The sequence below is a fragment of the Xenopus laevis genome, chromosome 1S, assembly GCF_017654675.1.
Source record: "Xenopus laevis strain J_2021 chromosome 1S, Xenopus_laevis_v10.1, whole genome shotgun sequence".
In the NCBI taxonomy this organism is placed as follows: domain Eukaryota; kingdom Metazoa; phylum Chordata; class Amphibia; order Anura; family Pipidae; genus Xenopus; species Xenopus laevis.
In genome coordinates, this window is record NC_054372.1 from 170,754,380 (window position 1) to 170,765,975 (window position 11,596).

At 39.9% G+C, this 11,596-nt stretch overlaps 1 protein-coding gene across 2 annotated transcripts; it reads right to left on the reverse strand.

Moving 5' to 3' along the window:
* Positions 1–1,866: 1,866 nt before the first annotated feature.
* LOC108707252 lies at positions 1,867–11,292 on the reverse strand. Of its 2 annotated transcripts, none has more exons than XM_018244411.2 (6): positions 10,846–11,267; positions 8,445–8,480; positions 7,822–8,106; positions 3,033–3,104; positions 2,563–2,634; positions 1,867–2,061 (listed from the first exon to the last, which is right to left on the reverse strand). In XM_018244411.2, exons 1-6 carry the CDS (start codon positions 11,000–11,002, stop codon positions 2,054–2,056), a joined length of 630 nt encoding a protein of 209 aa, XP_018099900.1. In that variant the 5' UTR covers positions 11,003–11,267; the 3' UTR covers positions 1,867–2,053. The 2 variants fall into 2 exon arrangements, 1 of the variants encoding a protein (XP_018099900.1); XR_005965102.1 differs by lacking the exon at positions 1,867–2,061 and adding an exon at positions 6,303–6,481 and having other exon boundaries at positions 2,582–2,634; positions 10,846–11,292.
* Positions 11,293–11,596: the final 304 nt, after the last annotated feature.

The window sequence follows — 11,596 nt, forward strand, 5'->3', positions numbered from 1 at the left end:
TGTACTCACACAGGCGCCGAACGCAGGAAAAATGCAGCATGTTGCGTCTCAACCTGCATTTGGTGCCTACACGCGCCTGTGTGAGTACAGCCCCATTGGAAAAAATGAAATGCGTCTATTCCTGCACTCCCCTGCGGCTGAACGCAGAAAAACGGAGCGCAGGTAAAAACGCTCGTGAGTAAGAGCCCTTAGGGTAGAACTGGATGGGATATTTTGATCAGATTTTATCAGCTCAAGCCATGCAATGCTGCTCAACACCACAAGCTTTTGTAGGCTGCTAAAAAATCTGATGCCCCTAGACTATACTGTAAAGTTGGATCAGATAAGTCGGTTGAGTCTTTTGTTTGTTCATGTTTATATTCGACAGTCAATATATTTAAATGAGAAAAAAAAAAAAAGTCTTTCCAACACCATCCATTTTTATCTTGGCTGCTGAAGATGCAGCATTCACCTCCGACAGCTGTGAAGTGTCGGATAGAAAATTTTACATTTAGTTTATGCATCCGATTTGTTTCCGTCCCATTATATTTTAACCCACGATTCAACATGAGACTTGTAGGGTGCATTTTGTCAATCCGACACCAGCCTACAAAAGCGCTCATGGAGTTCAGCCTTTAAGGGTTTGGGAGTGAATGTGAACAGATCTTCTTGCTTTTAATAATGTTTCTAACTAAAAATAGTTGTTTTGTGCACTTACACTTGCAAAATTTCCTATAATTTATTTTGAGAACTGTATCAGCATTTCATTTGAGTGTACAACACAACCCAACAGAATTCCTATTAATGGGGTTGTTTATCTTTGAGGTAACTTTTAGTATGATGTAGGGAGTTATATTCCAAGACAATTTGCAGTTGGTTTTCATTTTTCAGGTGTTATTCAGCAGCTCTCCAGTTTGCAATTTCAGCAATCTGGTTGGTAGGGTCCAAATTCCCCTAGCAAACATGCATTGATTTGAGTAAGATATAGGCCTAAATAGAAAGATATATTAATTAAAAGGAGCAATAACAATAAATGTGTAGCCTAAAGAGCATGTATTTTCTAGATTGGGTCAGTGACCCCCATTTGTAAGCTGAAGAGTCCGGCTCCTGCAAATAACTATATAAAAACTATAAAGAATAAATAATGCAGACCAATTGAAAAGCTGCTTAGAATTGGGCATTCTATAACATACTAAAGGTTAACTTAAAAAGTACACAACCTGTTAAAAGGCAAAAAAAAGGATCGGTTAAATTTAGCAGTTTTACATTTTTAATAAATTGTCTGAAATTATTTCAACTTGCAACTATTTCACCCAATTGATGAGACCTAACAAGATGGAAACAGCCTGTCTGCAAGTTTTGATATACGGTTCTGGATGTATCGTTGGTCACAGATACATAAAGGAGTGATTTGTATGTCTCCGCCCATGATGCCTTATGGGAGAATTAAAACTCATTTTTTGGTATTTAGGCAGTGCTGTGTGTATGGCATGAGACAAGTAAATACCTTCTGATTTCAGAAGGCTTCACTTTGCATTACATACAAAGATAAGATGCTGAATATGGACACCAGTGGTTTTGTGTCCAATAAACAGATTTTGTTGGCTGCCAATTCACCTTCTGCAAATAAAGCCTTCTGTATGTCTATTATAGATTGTAAGAGTGAATGCCTACATTCAGTTTTGAATCTTCTCTCATCTTCACCGTTTCCCACTGTAATCCTATTTTCTTTTTGCTATTCCGTTGTACTGCATTATGATCACTTGCAAAGGCAGCTATAACTAGTGCAGCGGCTTCTTCTCACACCGATGTAAACTCCTGCCTCCCCCTTGATTGATCTTCTGTCCCCTGAGCCAGTCAGGTACAGCTAAAACAGCCAAATACAAATTACAAATTTACAAGTTTATTATATTATATACAGTATATATACACACACTTAAAAACGTTGCATCAGTCACTGCATGATAAACACAAACTCTTGCTGTTAACACCCGTTGTTGCCAAGGTTTGAAGCATTTTGTGCAAGGACACAATAAGTCTGGTTGATGCCATTGGAATCTTCTCTTTGCTTCCTTTAACAGTCTACACGAGAATCAAACAAAAGAAAGAACTTATTGCAAAGGTCAAAATAATTTAAAAGCCATCTATATAGGGGCAATTGGTAACCAAGATAGTGAACTTCCCACCAGGCCTGGTGTAGCAATCTGCTGGGTTCTGGCAAATGCCAGAGGGGCTACTGGGAGATGCCATAGACACACTACTTATTGGGCTGGTGGGGGCTGTTGAAAGAAAGAAAAAAAGAAAGAAAGAAAGAAAGAAAGAAAGAAAGAAACACAACTGTTACAGAAATCGTTACACTGACTTTGCAGATAAGATTTTTTTTTTGGGGGGGGGGGGGGGGGAAGGCCATAGTTCACTGTCAGGTACTCTAGGGAAACCCAAAAATCTAACACTGTGAACCCCTTTATCCAAGATACACTGCTGCCTGTGGACATACTTTAACTTAAAATTAAGAACAGAAAAATTTAGCTTAAAGTTAAAAGTAGTGCGTAGGTTTAAGAAAAAAAAAAAAAAAAATCTTACACAAATAGAGGATCAAAGCTGTAATTCCACAGAGACTGACCAAGATGGTAATGACAGTGTAAATACGAGATCCTATATATATAAAAAAAAAAAAAAGTTAAAACATGAAATGGCAACAAAATTGCTTATGTTCGTCATTAAAACAATTTTGGAAAACATTCTCATGGCAATTCTTGCTTTAAACACGCATTAAAAAAAAAAAAAAGTGTTAACACCACATTGGGAGCATCAACAACATGGACCTCACGGTCAAACTTACACTGGAGCAGCACCATGATTTTTGGCTTCTGGAAATTCTTTTGAGACACTACTTTGTGGAACTACATTATACCAAAGGAATCCAAACTGGGAAACCATTGTTGAAGTGTGATTTGCTAGCAGTAATATTAGCTAAGAGGATAACATGCCAGTGGGCCTATGCCTACTAAACTGTACTTTACATTAGAACAATTCTCAGATTAAGGACTCACTTGGGGAATGAGTAGAAGGAGATTTCTTAGAAATGTCTTGAGGTGTGGAAGATGTAGTTCTGAATGAATCACCTAGTTAAAGACAGACAGAAAAGTCAGCTGAACTTCCCGATATGGCACATTCTAATGTATTGGAAACACTCTGAATCCCAATTATATGACAAGAGGTGCAGTAACAACGAAACATATACTGTTAGCATGCGCAGGTAAAAGCTGTGTGTGTTTCAGAAAGACTACTATAGTTTATATAAAAAAAGCTGCTGTGTAGACCTGGAAGCAGCCATTCAAGCTGCAAAAAAAAAAAAAAAAAAAAAAAAAGGAGAAAAGGCACAGGTTATATAGCACATAACAAACCAGCCATGTCCAATACAATGGTGTTTTATCCGTTATTTAACCTGTGACTTATTTTTCAGCTTCAAATGGCTGCCCCCATGGCTACACAACAGCTTGTTTATATAAACTGTATTAGAGAGTTCCTGAAGCAAACAAGCAGTTTTACTAGTGCGGGGCAACAGTACATTGTATTTTCATTACTTTAAAAACACTTTACACCATAAAAATCTGAATTCCTTTAGTTTTATTTCTTAAGGACCCTGTTTACGATGCAAATAATGCTCTACTATGTAAAATGTCCTTACACAACAAGTATATGTTTTTTGTTGCAATTTTGGTGTGTAGGCAGCCATCTCTGGTAATTTTGCCTGGTCATTTGCTTTTAGAAAGAGCCAGTGCTGCACTATAAAACGGCTTTCTGGCAGGCCGTTTCTCCTACTCCTGTGTGTTACCCCATGTCAGATTTCAAAAAAAAAAAAAAAAAAAATTTACTCTTGAAGAAATTTCAATGCAGAATTTTTTTTGGTTACTGTTCCTTTTAAATCCTAGCTTAGGGTCAAATCATGCAGTTTCCCCCATATCTCAATCTATTTTTTTCTCTAAGATAACAGGCCTCTATAGGAAAACTCTATATTATTCTGAATATAGGTAGAAGATCATAAATGCATAGAACCTGTGGATTTACAGATAACTGGTCCTTCTGTAACTTGGATCACCATTGATTAAATGGTCTAAAAAGTGTTTAAACATTAAAATGCACCAGTAGACTTCTGCACTAAAATCCATTTCTCAAAAGAGCAAACAGATTTTTTTTATATTGAATTTTTAAATCTGACATGGGGCTAGACATGTCAGTTTCCCAGCTGCCCCAGTCATGTGACTTGTGCCTGCACTGTAGGATGGAACTACTTTCTGGCAGGCTGTTATTTCTCCTACTTAATGTAACTGAATCAGTCTCAGTGGGACTTGGCTTTTACTATTGGGTGTTGTTTTTAGATCTACCAAGGAACTGTTATCTTGTCTTAGGGAGCTGCTATCTGGTTACCTTCCCATTGTTCTTTTGTTTGGCTGCTGGGGGGGGGGAGGGAGGAGGTTGATATCACTCCAACTTGCAGTACAGCTGTAAAGAGTGACTAAAGTTTATCAGAGCAAAAGTTACATGACTGGGGGCAGCTGGGAAATGACAATATGTCTAGCCCCATGTCAGATTTCAAAATTGAATATATATATAAAAAAAAATTATGCTGGAGCAACACTATTAAAGGGCATGTAAATGCAAAAAAATAAAATCCCATTTTTAACTTTCTTTAATGAAAAAAAAAAAAAAAACTACTATCTCCAATATACTTTAATTAAAAAATGTGTACCATTTTTATAAGAAACCTGACTATGCAGTGAAATTCTCCCTTCATTTACTGCTGTGGATAGGAATTGTCAGACAGTCCCTAACTGCTGAGCAGGGAAACAATCATACTTATGAACAGCAGGGGGAGCCCCCGCCTTACTTCCCAGCCATGCAGAACTCAAGCAGCTTTGTTTATGATGATCCCTAAACAGCCCAGACCACACTGAGCATGTGCACAGTCTTAGTCTTGCAAAGATGTTTAACAAAGTTACAAGATGGTGACCCCCTGTAGCTGACTTTGAAAGCATAAATTATTTGTTTGATTAGGCTTGTGATGCAGAAAGTTCATGTTTATATTTAGTATACAAAATACAGCATTTCTAGCCTTATTCTATTTTAGACTATACATGCCCTTTAACTGATGCATTTTGAAAAAAGAAAAACAACAAAAACGACATGTTTTCCCATGACCGTGTCCCTTTAAATAAACCCCCAATAGGATTGTTTTGCACTAATATAGATTCATGCAGTTTAGGTGCCATCAAGTACAAGACTCAAATTACAATTACTGGACTTTGTGGGAGACTGCCTTCTTGTACCTCTGAGCTTTCTAGATACGTTTCCAGAGAAGCTATTCTGTACTTTACTTGAGACCAGCTAAGATGTGGAGACTATTTTACTATTGAGTGTTGTTCTTAGATCTACCAGGCAGCTGTTATTTTGTGTTAGGGAGCCGTTATCTGGTTACCTTCCCATTGTTCTTTTGTTTGGCTGCTGGGGGGAAAAGGGGGGGCGTGATATCACTCTAACTTTCAGTACAGCAGCAAAGAGTGATTGAAGTTTATCAGAGCACAAGTCACATAACTTGAGGCAGCTGGGAAATTGACAATATGTCTAGACCCTTGTCAGATTTCAAAACTGAATATAAAAAAAAATCTGTTTGCTCTTTTGAGAAATGGATTTCAGTGCAGAATTCTGGAGCAGCACTATTAACCGATTTATTTTGGAAAAAAAAAAAAAATTCCCATGACAATATCCCTTTAAAGTAGACTTGAAGGCAGATCAAGAATGAGCTTTCTGAATGTACCCAGATAAAAGATCCCATTACTGGGGCCTGACTAAAATTTGGCCCTCTAAAGGGGGATTGAACTAGAAGTCTGACAACCACTGCCATGGATGAATGGGGCAGTTCACCTTAAACTTAGTATGATGTAGACTAGAGATACCCATCATTTTGAACCTGTGAGCAACATTCAGAAGAAAAAGGAGTTGGGGAGCAACACAAGCATGAAAAATGTTCTTGGGGTGCCAAATAATTGCTTTGATTGGCCATTTGGTAGCCCCCATGTGAATTGTCAATCTACATTGAGGCTCAGTTTGGCAGTGCAACCAAAACTTGCCTCCAAGCCTGGAATTCGAAAATAAGCTCCTGCTTTGAGGCCACTGGGAGCATGTTGCTCACGAGCTACTGGTTGGGGATCACTGATGTAGACAGTGATATTCTGAGAATTGCAACTGGGTCTTTATTTTTTAAATGAGAGCTGATGCACAAAAAGCTACAACAGTTATGTTGTTGCTGTGGTCCAATTTACCTAGCATCCAGACGCCTTGAATTGCATTGAGGATCAATGAGAGTGGCCTCAACATAATTAGTAATAAAAATTAGCAAACTCTAAAATTGAAGCCTCGCACAGAGCAACAGATTTTAGAAAGTCAGGGTCAGTGGTCCTCATTTGAAAGCTCAAAAATGTCAGAAGAGGAATAAAAAAATCTAAAAAAAAAAAGCATAATAAACATTTTTTATAAAAAAAAAAACATGAAGATCTAATCAAAAAATTAAACATTCTAAAACTTAACGTCAACTACCCCTTTAACTAGAAGCCTAAGGCTGTATGTAGTATTCAGCAATATTCTGTACTTCCTCTAACTGGACCTATGGGCTTCACAATCCCATTATGTTACACTGTAAAATGATAGCAATGCAGAATATGTTGGTGCATATGTATATAAAGAATATTTTGGAATATACTTTAACGAAGCATAACGTCAAATTGCATCCAGTTGCCTCTTACTCAAATGCATAGTGTCCACTTTTCATTTAAAGGGGAAGGAAACCTAATCGGCGCAAACCCCCCCCATCTCCCTCCCGTGTGTTGCCCACCCTCCCTCCTCCCCCCCTGGCCTACCCGTCCCGCTGGGCAAATGCCCCTAACTTGTTACTTACCCTTCTGCGCAGGTCCAGTCCAGGGAGTTCACCGACGACATCTTCTTCCACGCGATCTTCTTCCTGCTGTGAACGGCGTTTTGGTGCATGCGCAGTAGGATCATTTCGCCGGTACGATCTACTGCGCATGCGCGTGACTTTTGGCGCATGCGCAGTAGATACGTACCGGCGAAAAGATCCTACTGTGCATGCGCCAAAACGCCGTTCACAGCAGGAAGAAGATCGCGTGGAAGAAGATGTCGTCGGTGAACTCCCTGGACTGGACCTGCGCAGAAGGGTAAGTAACAAGTTAGGGGCATTTGCCCAGCGGGACGGATAGGCCAGGGGGGAGGAGGGTTTGCGCCGACTAGGTTTCCTAGTATCAGATCTTTGGGTGACCAGGGCTACTGACACACTTATCTTTGAAAAGATTGATGATCAAACTAGTTTATTTTAAGAGATTATATCAGAATCACTAAAAACGTAAACACCAAAAAAATTAAAGTGTCCTAAAGTAATGAAAATATAATGTACTGTTGTGCTACACTGGTAAAACGGTTCAAGAAACTCACTATAGTTTCTATAAAGAAGCTGCTGTGTAGCCATTCGAACACAGGATACACAATAGATAACAGAAAATCTCTGAAGAATACCATTGTATACTACAGAGCGTATCTTATTTAAGGTGTATCCTGTGCGGTTTCCCCCTTCTCCAGCTGCCTCTATGGCTACACAGCAGCTTGTTTATATAAACTATAATAGTGTTTCTATAGCAAACACACACCAGTTTTGCAAGTGCAGGGTAACAGTAGATTATATAGTCTTTCCTTTAAAACACTTTTTTTGGTGTTACTGTTGCTTTAACGCAATGCCTTTTCATCCCCATTCAAGAATGTTATATCACTTACCAGTAACAGAGATGTTTAAGCAGATACCAGGGCCGAAACCATTCTTAAAAAGGTATACCCCAGAGTCACTGATTTGCATGTTGATTAGAATTATAGTCAAGTTTCCATAGACACATTTTAAGTAATTTTGTTTCATATTTCCATTGACAAGTTCACAGATCAAACCTTCCAACGGCCATAGTCTTTCTAGTTTAAACAGATCAGAGGACAATAGTTTTGGCAATGTAACATTTTGTCCTACAGATATTGTAAGGCTGTTGTTGAAATCTCTGCATTGTGAATAATCTGCAATAGAGGAGGGAAAAGTGTTAGAATGGCAATTTCCATAGCAAGTGTTGCCTCTAACATGCACCCTTCCAGCTGTAGCCACAGGTGAAAGCAGCTGGGCACCTTAAGAGGCTTTGCAATTTTTTTGACTGTCTATGGGCCTTTATCTAAAAGCTACAATGTAGTTTTCAATTAAAACAGGCTAAGGGTCGTTTGCCCTTTGAGTAGAAAAAGGCTCAGGCGACAAAACTTCAATAATAGGATTGTAGAATGGGTAGATTATGGGACTACACCCAGAACATGCAAAAACAATTTATATTGTTCCCACCATTTTTTTTAGTGAAATATATACTCACCAATCGGACCAGATGCAACGGGCATGCTGAAAAACCCTAAAAGAGTAAACACAAGATCTGTTTAGAAAGCAGAAATGGAAAAAAAAAAAAAAAAAAAAAAGACTAAAGCTGGCCATAGATACAAAGATCCGATCCATTCGACTCCTCGGACTTCCCCATCTCCCGACCTGCCACTAACCATTCAGATCAAATAAAGTAGCAAAAGAACAGATCAGCGGATGCTCTGCCCCTGACAGCAATCGTACGAAAGTTATGTCCGACAAAAGCTGGTGACAGTCTCCCACTGAAAATCATATGATCGGCAATACACGCAGAGATATTATTGGCAGCTGACAGAAATCTTTAAACCTGGCCTGGCCGATTGACTGATCTTCATGGGATGAAAAATGTCGTTACTCTCCACACACGGTCCGAAAATCGTACGAATCCTTGAGTCTATGGCCAGCCTTTGTTTTTTTTCTACAACCCATTCCAGCAAGGCAATGTATAAGATTCAGTTGTGCTCACAGAAATGTTTTCACTGTGCAAAATTCTACCTGTTGGGAAGCTTTTTGGAGCGAATAATCTGCATAGTTACTATGTGTGTATGTAACACAGGGTTGTACAGCTTCTACGATTGTCCCAGTGAATGAACAGTCTGCTCATCATCATGGCAAAACAATTCTATATCTGCACCAGTGATATAGATGGGGGGGAACCTGAACTTATGTTGGAGAAGGAGATATTTTACATATACAAATGCTTCCACAGATGTATAAATGAAGGGGGTTTTTTTTTGCACATTTTTCAAGAAATAAAAACCAAAATACATATATAAAAATAAGACTGAAATGTTTGCCACGATGAAGTTAGCAGTACAGTGGTGGCACATGGCGTGACTGCGTTTTGCCCAGGCATCAATAGGTGCGTCACTAGACAGCACAGCTCTATAGTTAGTATAGATATGGGTATATAGAATTTACTTAAAAATAGGGATGGGTGTATGTATGGATGATGGGTTTTTATTTGGAGAGGTTGAACTTTTGATGGACTTTGTCCTTTTTCAACCCAATTTAACTATGTAACTATGTAACTTCTCAAATAGACGGCACCAGACCAATGGAAATTTTCTTAAAAAGCCTTTATTTGAAGGGGAAAATAGCAACGGTTTAGACTTACATTAGCCTTTCCTCAAGTTTGAATAAAGGCTTTTTAAGAAAATTTCCATTGGTCTGGTGCCGTCTATTAGAGAAGTGTTCCTGAATTTCAGCTGCAGGTGGCTGCCTGGGACGTGCACCTAATAAGACTATGGATGGCGAGTTCTTATCCTGCATCACTAGACAGAATGCACAGCCTGGGCTTTCAGTGGTCTGCTTGCGCCTCTGAAACACTGATGGTTTTGTTTTTGACACGGTCAGTTGCAGACAGGCTGGTGTACCCATGCTTGCCAGTGGTTTAGGGTAAAAGAGAGACGGCAGCAAACGTTACACAATGAGAAGACGGACGGTATACAGACTTGGAGCTATATATAAAATTTGGCGCTACAGAATAAAATGGGTGCAAATTATTATTATCAAAATGTATTTATATAGCGCCAACATATTGCGTAGCACTGTAAAGTAAATTATGCTTCTTTTTCCCTTCCAGTCAGAAGAACTAAAAGTGATCATTAAATTACAATATGCGAATGGACCCCCCCCAAAACACCATATATCTGACAAGAAGAGTTGTCGTATTTTTTTTAAGGGAAAAAAAAAAAATATATACCTGCCTTCCTATATATTTATCTTTTTTCCCCTATTAATAATACTGGGATCAGCCATCGTCTTTACTGGCCAGGCGGCTAAAATACCGGCCAGGTGGCAACCCTATCCACAAGAGGCCCTGTGGGCTGGATGTGACCCTCTTAAGATATTTTTCTGGCACCTTGGTAAATTCCAGACATTTCATTGATTTGATCCCCTCATTGTTTTAACTTCATTTTATTAAGATTTTTCAGTGTACGGAGGGGGCTACTTTTAAAATGGCTTTTGGCTACTTTATTACTAGTCTTTGGCTGCTTTTGAAATGTAAACCATTGGCAACCCTGGTTACAACCTGAAAACTTCCACAGAAATCTGCTAAACAAATCAGGCAGCAGCACTGGAGGTGACAGCCCCGCTCCCAGGAAGTGACAGCACCCCCTCCCCCACATAGAATGTTCCTTCGCCCTGAACTCTCTCACATCGCCCATGAATGTTGCTACCGGTGGAACGGCCCACAGCTCACCAACCAGGGGCAATTACTGCACAGTCTATGGTTCCCGGAGGAGCGCGGCTCCAACAATCACCTGAGACGGCCCCTAAAGTTAGTCCGTGTGAAGTTAAGAGAAGTTGCCTTAGCCCTCAGCTTTCATTCGTCACACGAAAGAGCAAAAACTCACCTGAAACAAGCACTGCCACCGCGGAAACAACGAGACGCCGTGTATCCGGTCCCATGTCAGCTGGATTTGGCGAAAATTCCGCAGGATTTACAGATTGCGCGCCACTAACATTTAGCCACGCCCCCCATATCCAGGGAAGCCAATAGAAGCCAGCCATCGTGAGACTACACTGAACAGCGCGCAGTACTATGGCTGACTGGCTACTAGTACCAGTGTGATATCCCACCAGTTACAGTAACTGCACAGCAGCAGTAAATAGATCCATACAGGGGAGGGGAAACACTAGGACTTAAGCAAGCGGAGGGCTCTGTCTCAGGAGTCTGCAGAAACAGCTTTCTAAACGTCGAGCTCCCAGCACCACCACAGAGACGTGTCCCCGAGCGAGACATGAGCGCTGTATAAGCATAACATAATGGTGTGAATGAGGCCCTCAAACTGAATTAACTTATCCGTCAAATTTTCGCCCTTACTCACCCCTCAGCTTCCCTCCATGCTGTACCAGTCATGTCAGCGAGATATTGGCGCCCAATTTCCAGCAATTTGCTTATATTGGCTTGGGGGCGGGGCTAGAGGAGGTTGTAAGAAAGTAAGTCCATTTATATTCAAATCGTGACATAGTTAGCCTGAGAGTCACAACACTGAGCTCTAGCACAAGTCTGTTTCTGGTTACACCGGCACAGCTAACCAGAAATACTAAGAGCAAAATATTTTAGGATCACCAAACCAGGCCTGGACTGGGAGTCAAAATAGG

Bases quoted from the DNA above. Each gene is read 5' to 3' on its own strand.
- LOC108707252 (XM_018244411.2), bottom strand. From the start codon at position 11,002: ATGGCTGGCTTCTATTGGCTTCCCTGGATATGGGGGGCGTGGCTAAAT. The intron at 3,105-7,821 runs GTAAGTGATATA...GTCTTTAACTAG, and splicing joins CTTAAACATCTCTGTTACTG to GTGATTCATTCAGAACTACA. The intron at 2,635-3,032 runs GTGAGTCCTTAA...TTATATATATAG, and splicing joins TCCTTCTACTCATTCCCCAA to GATCTCGTATTTACACTGTC.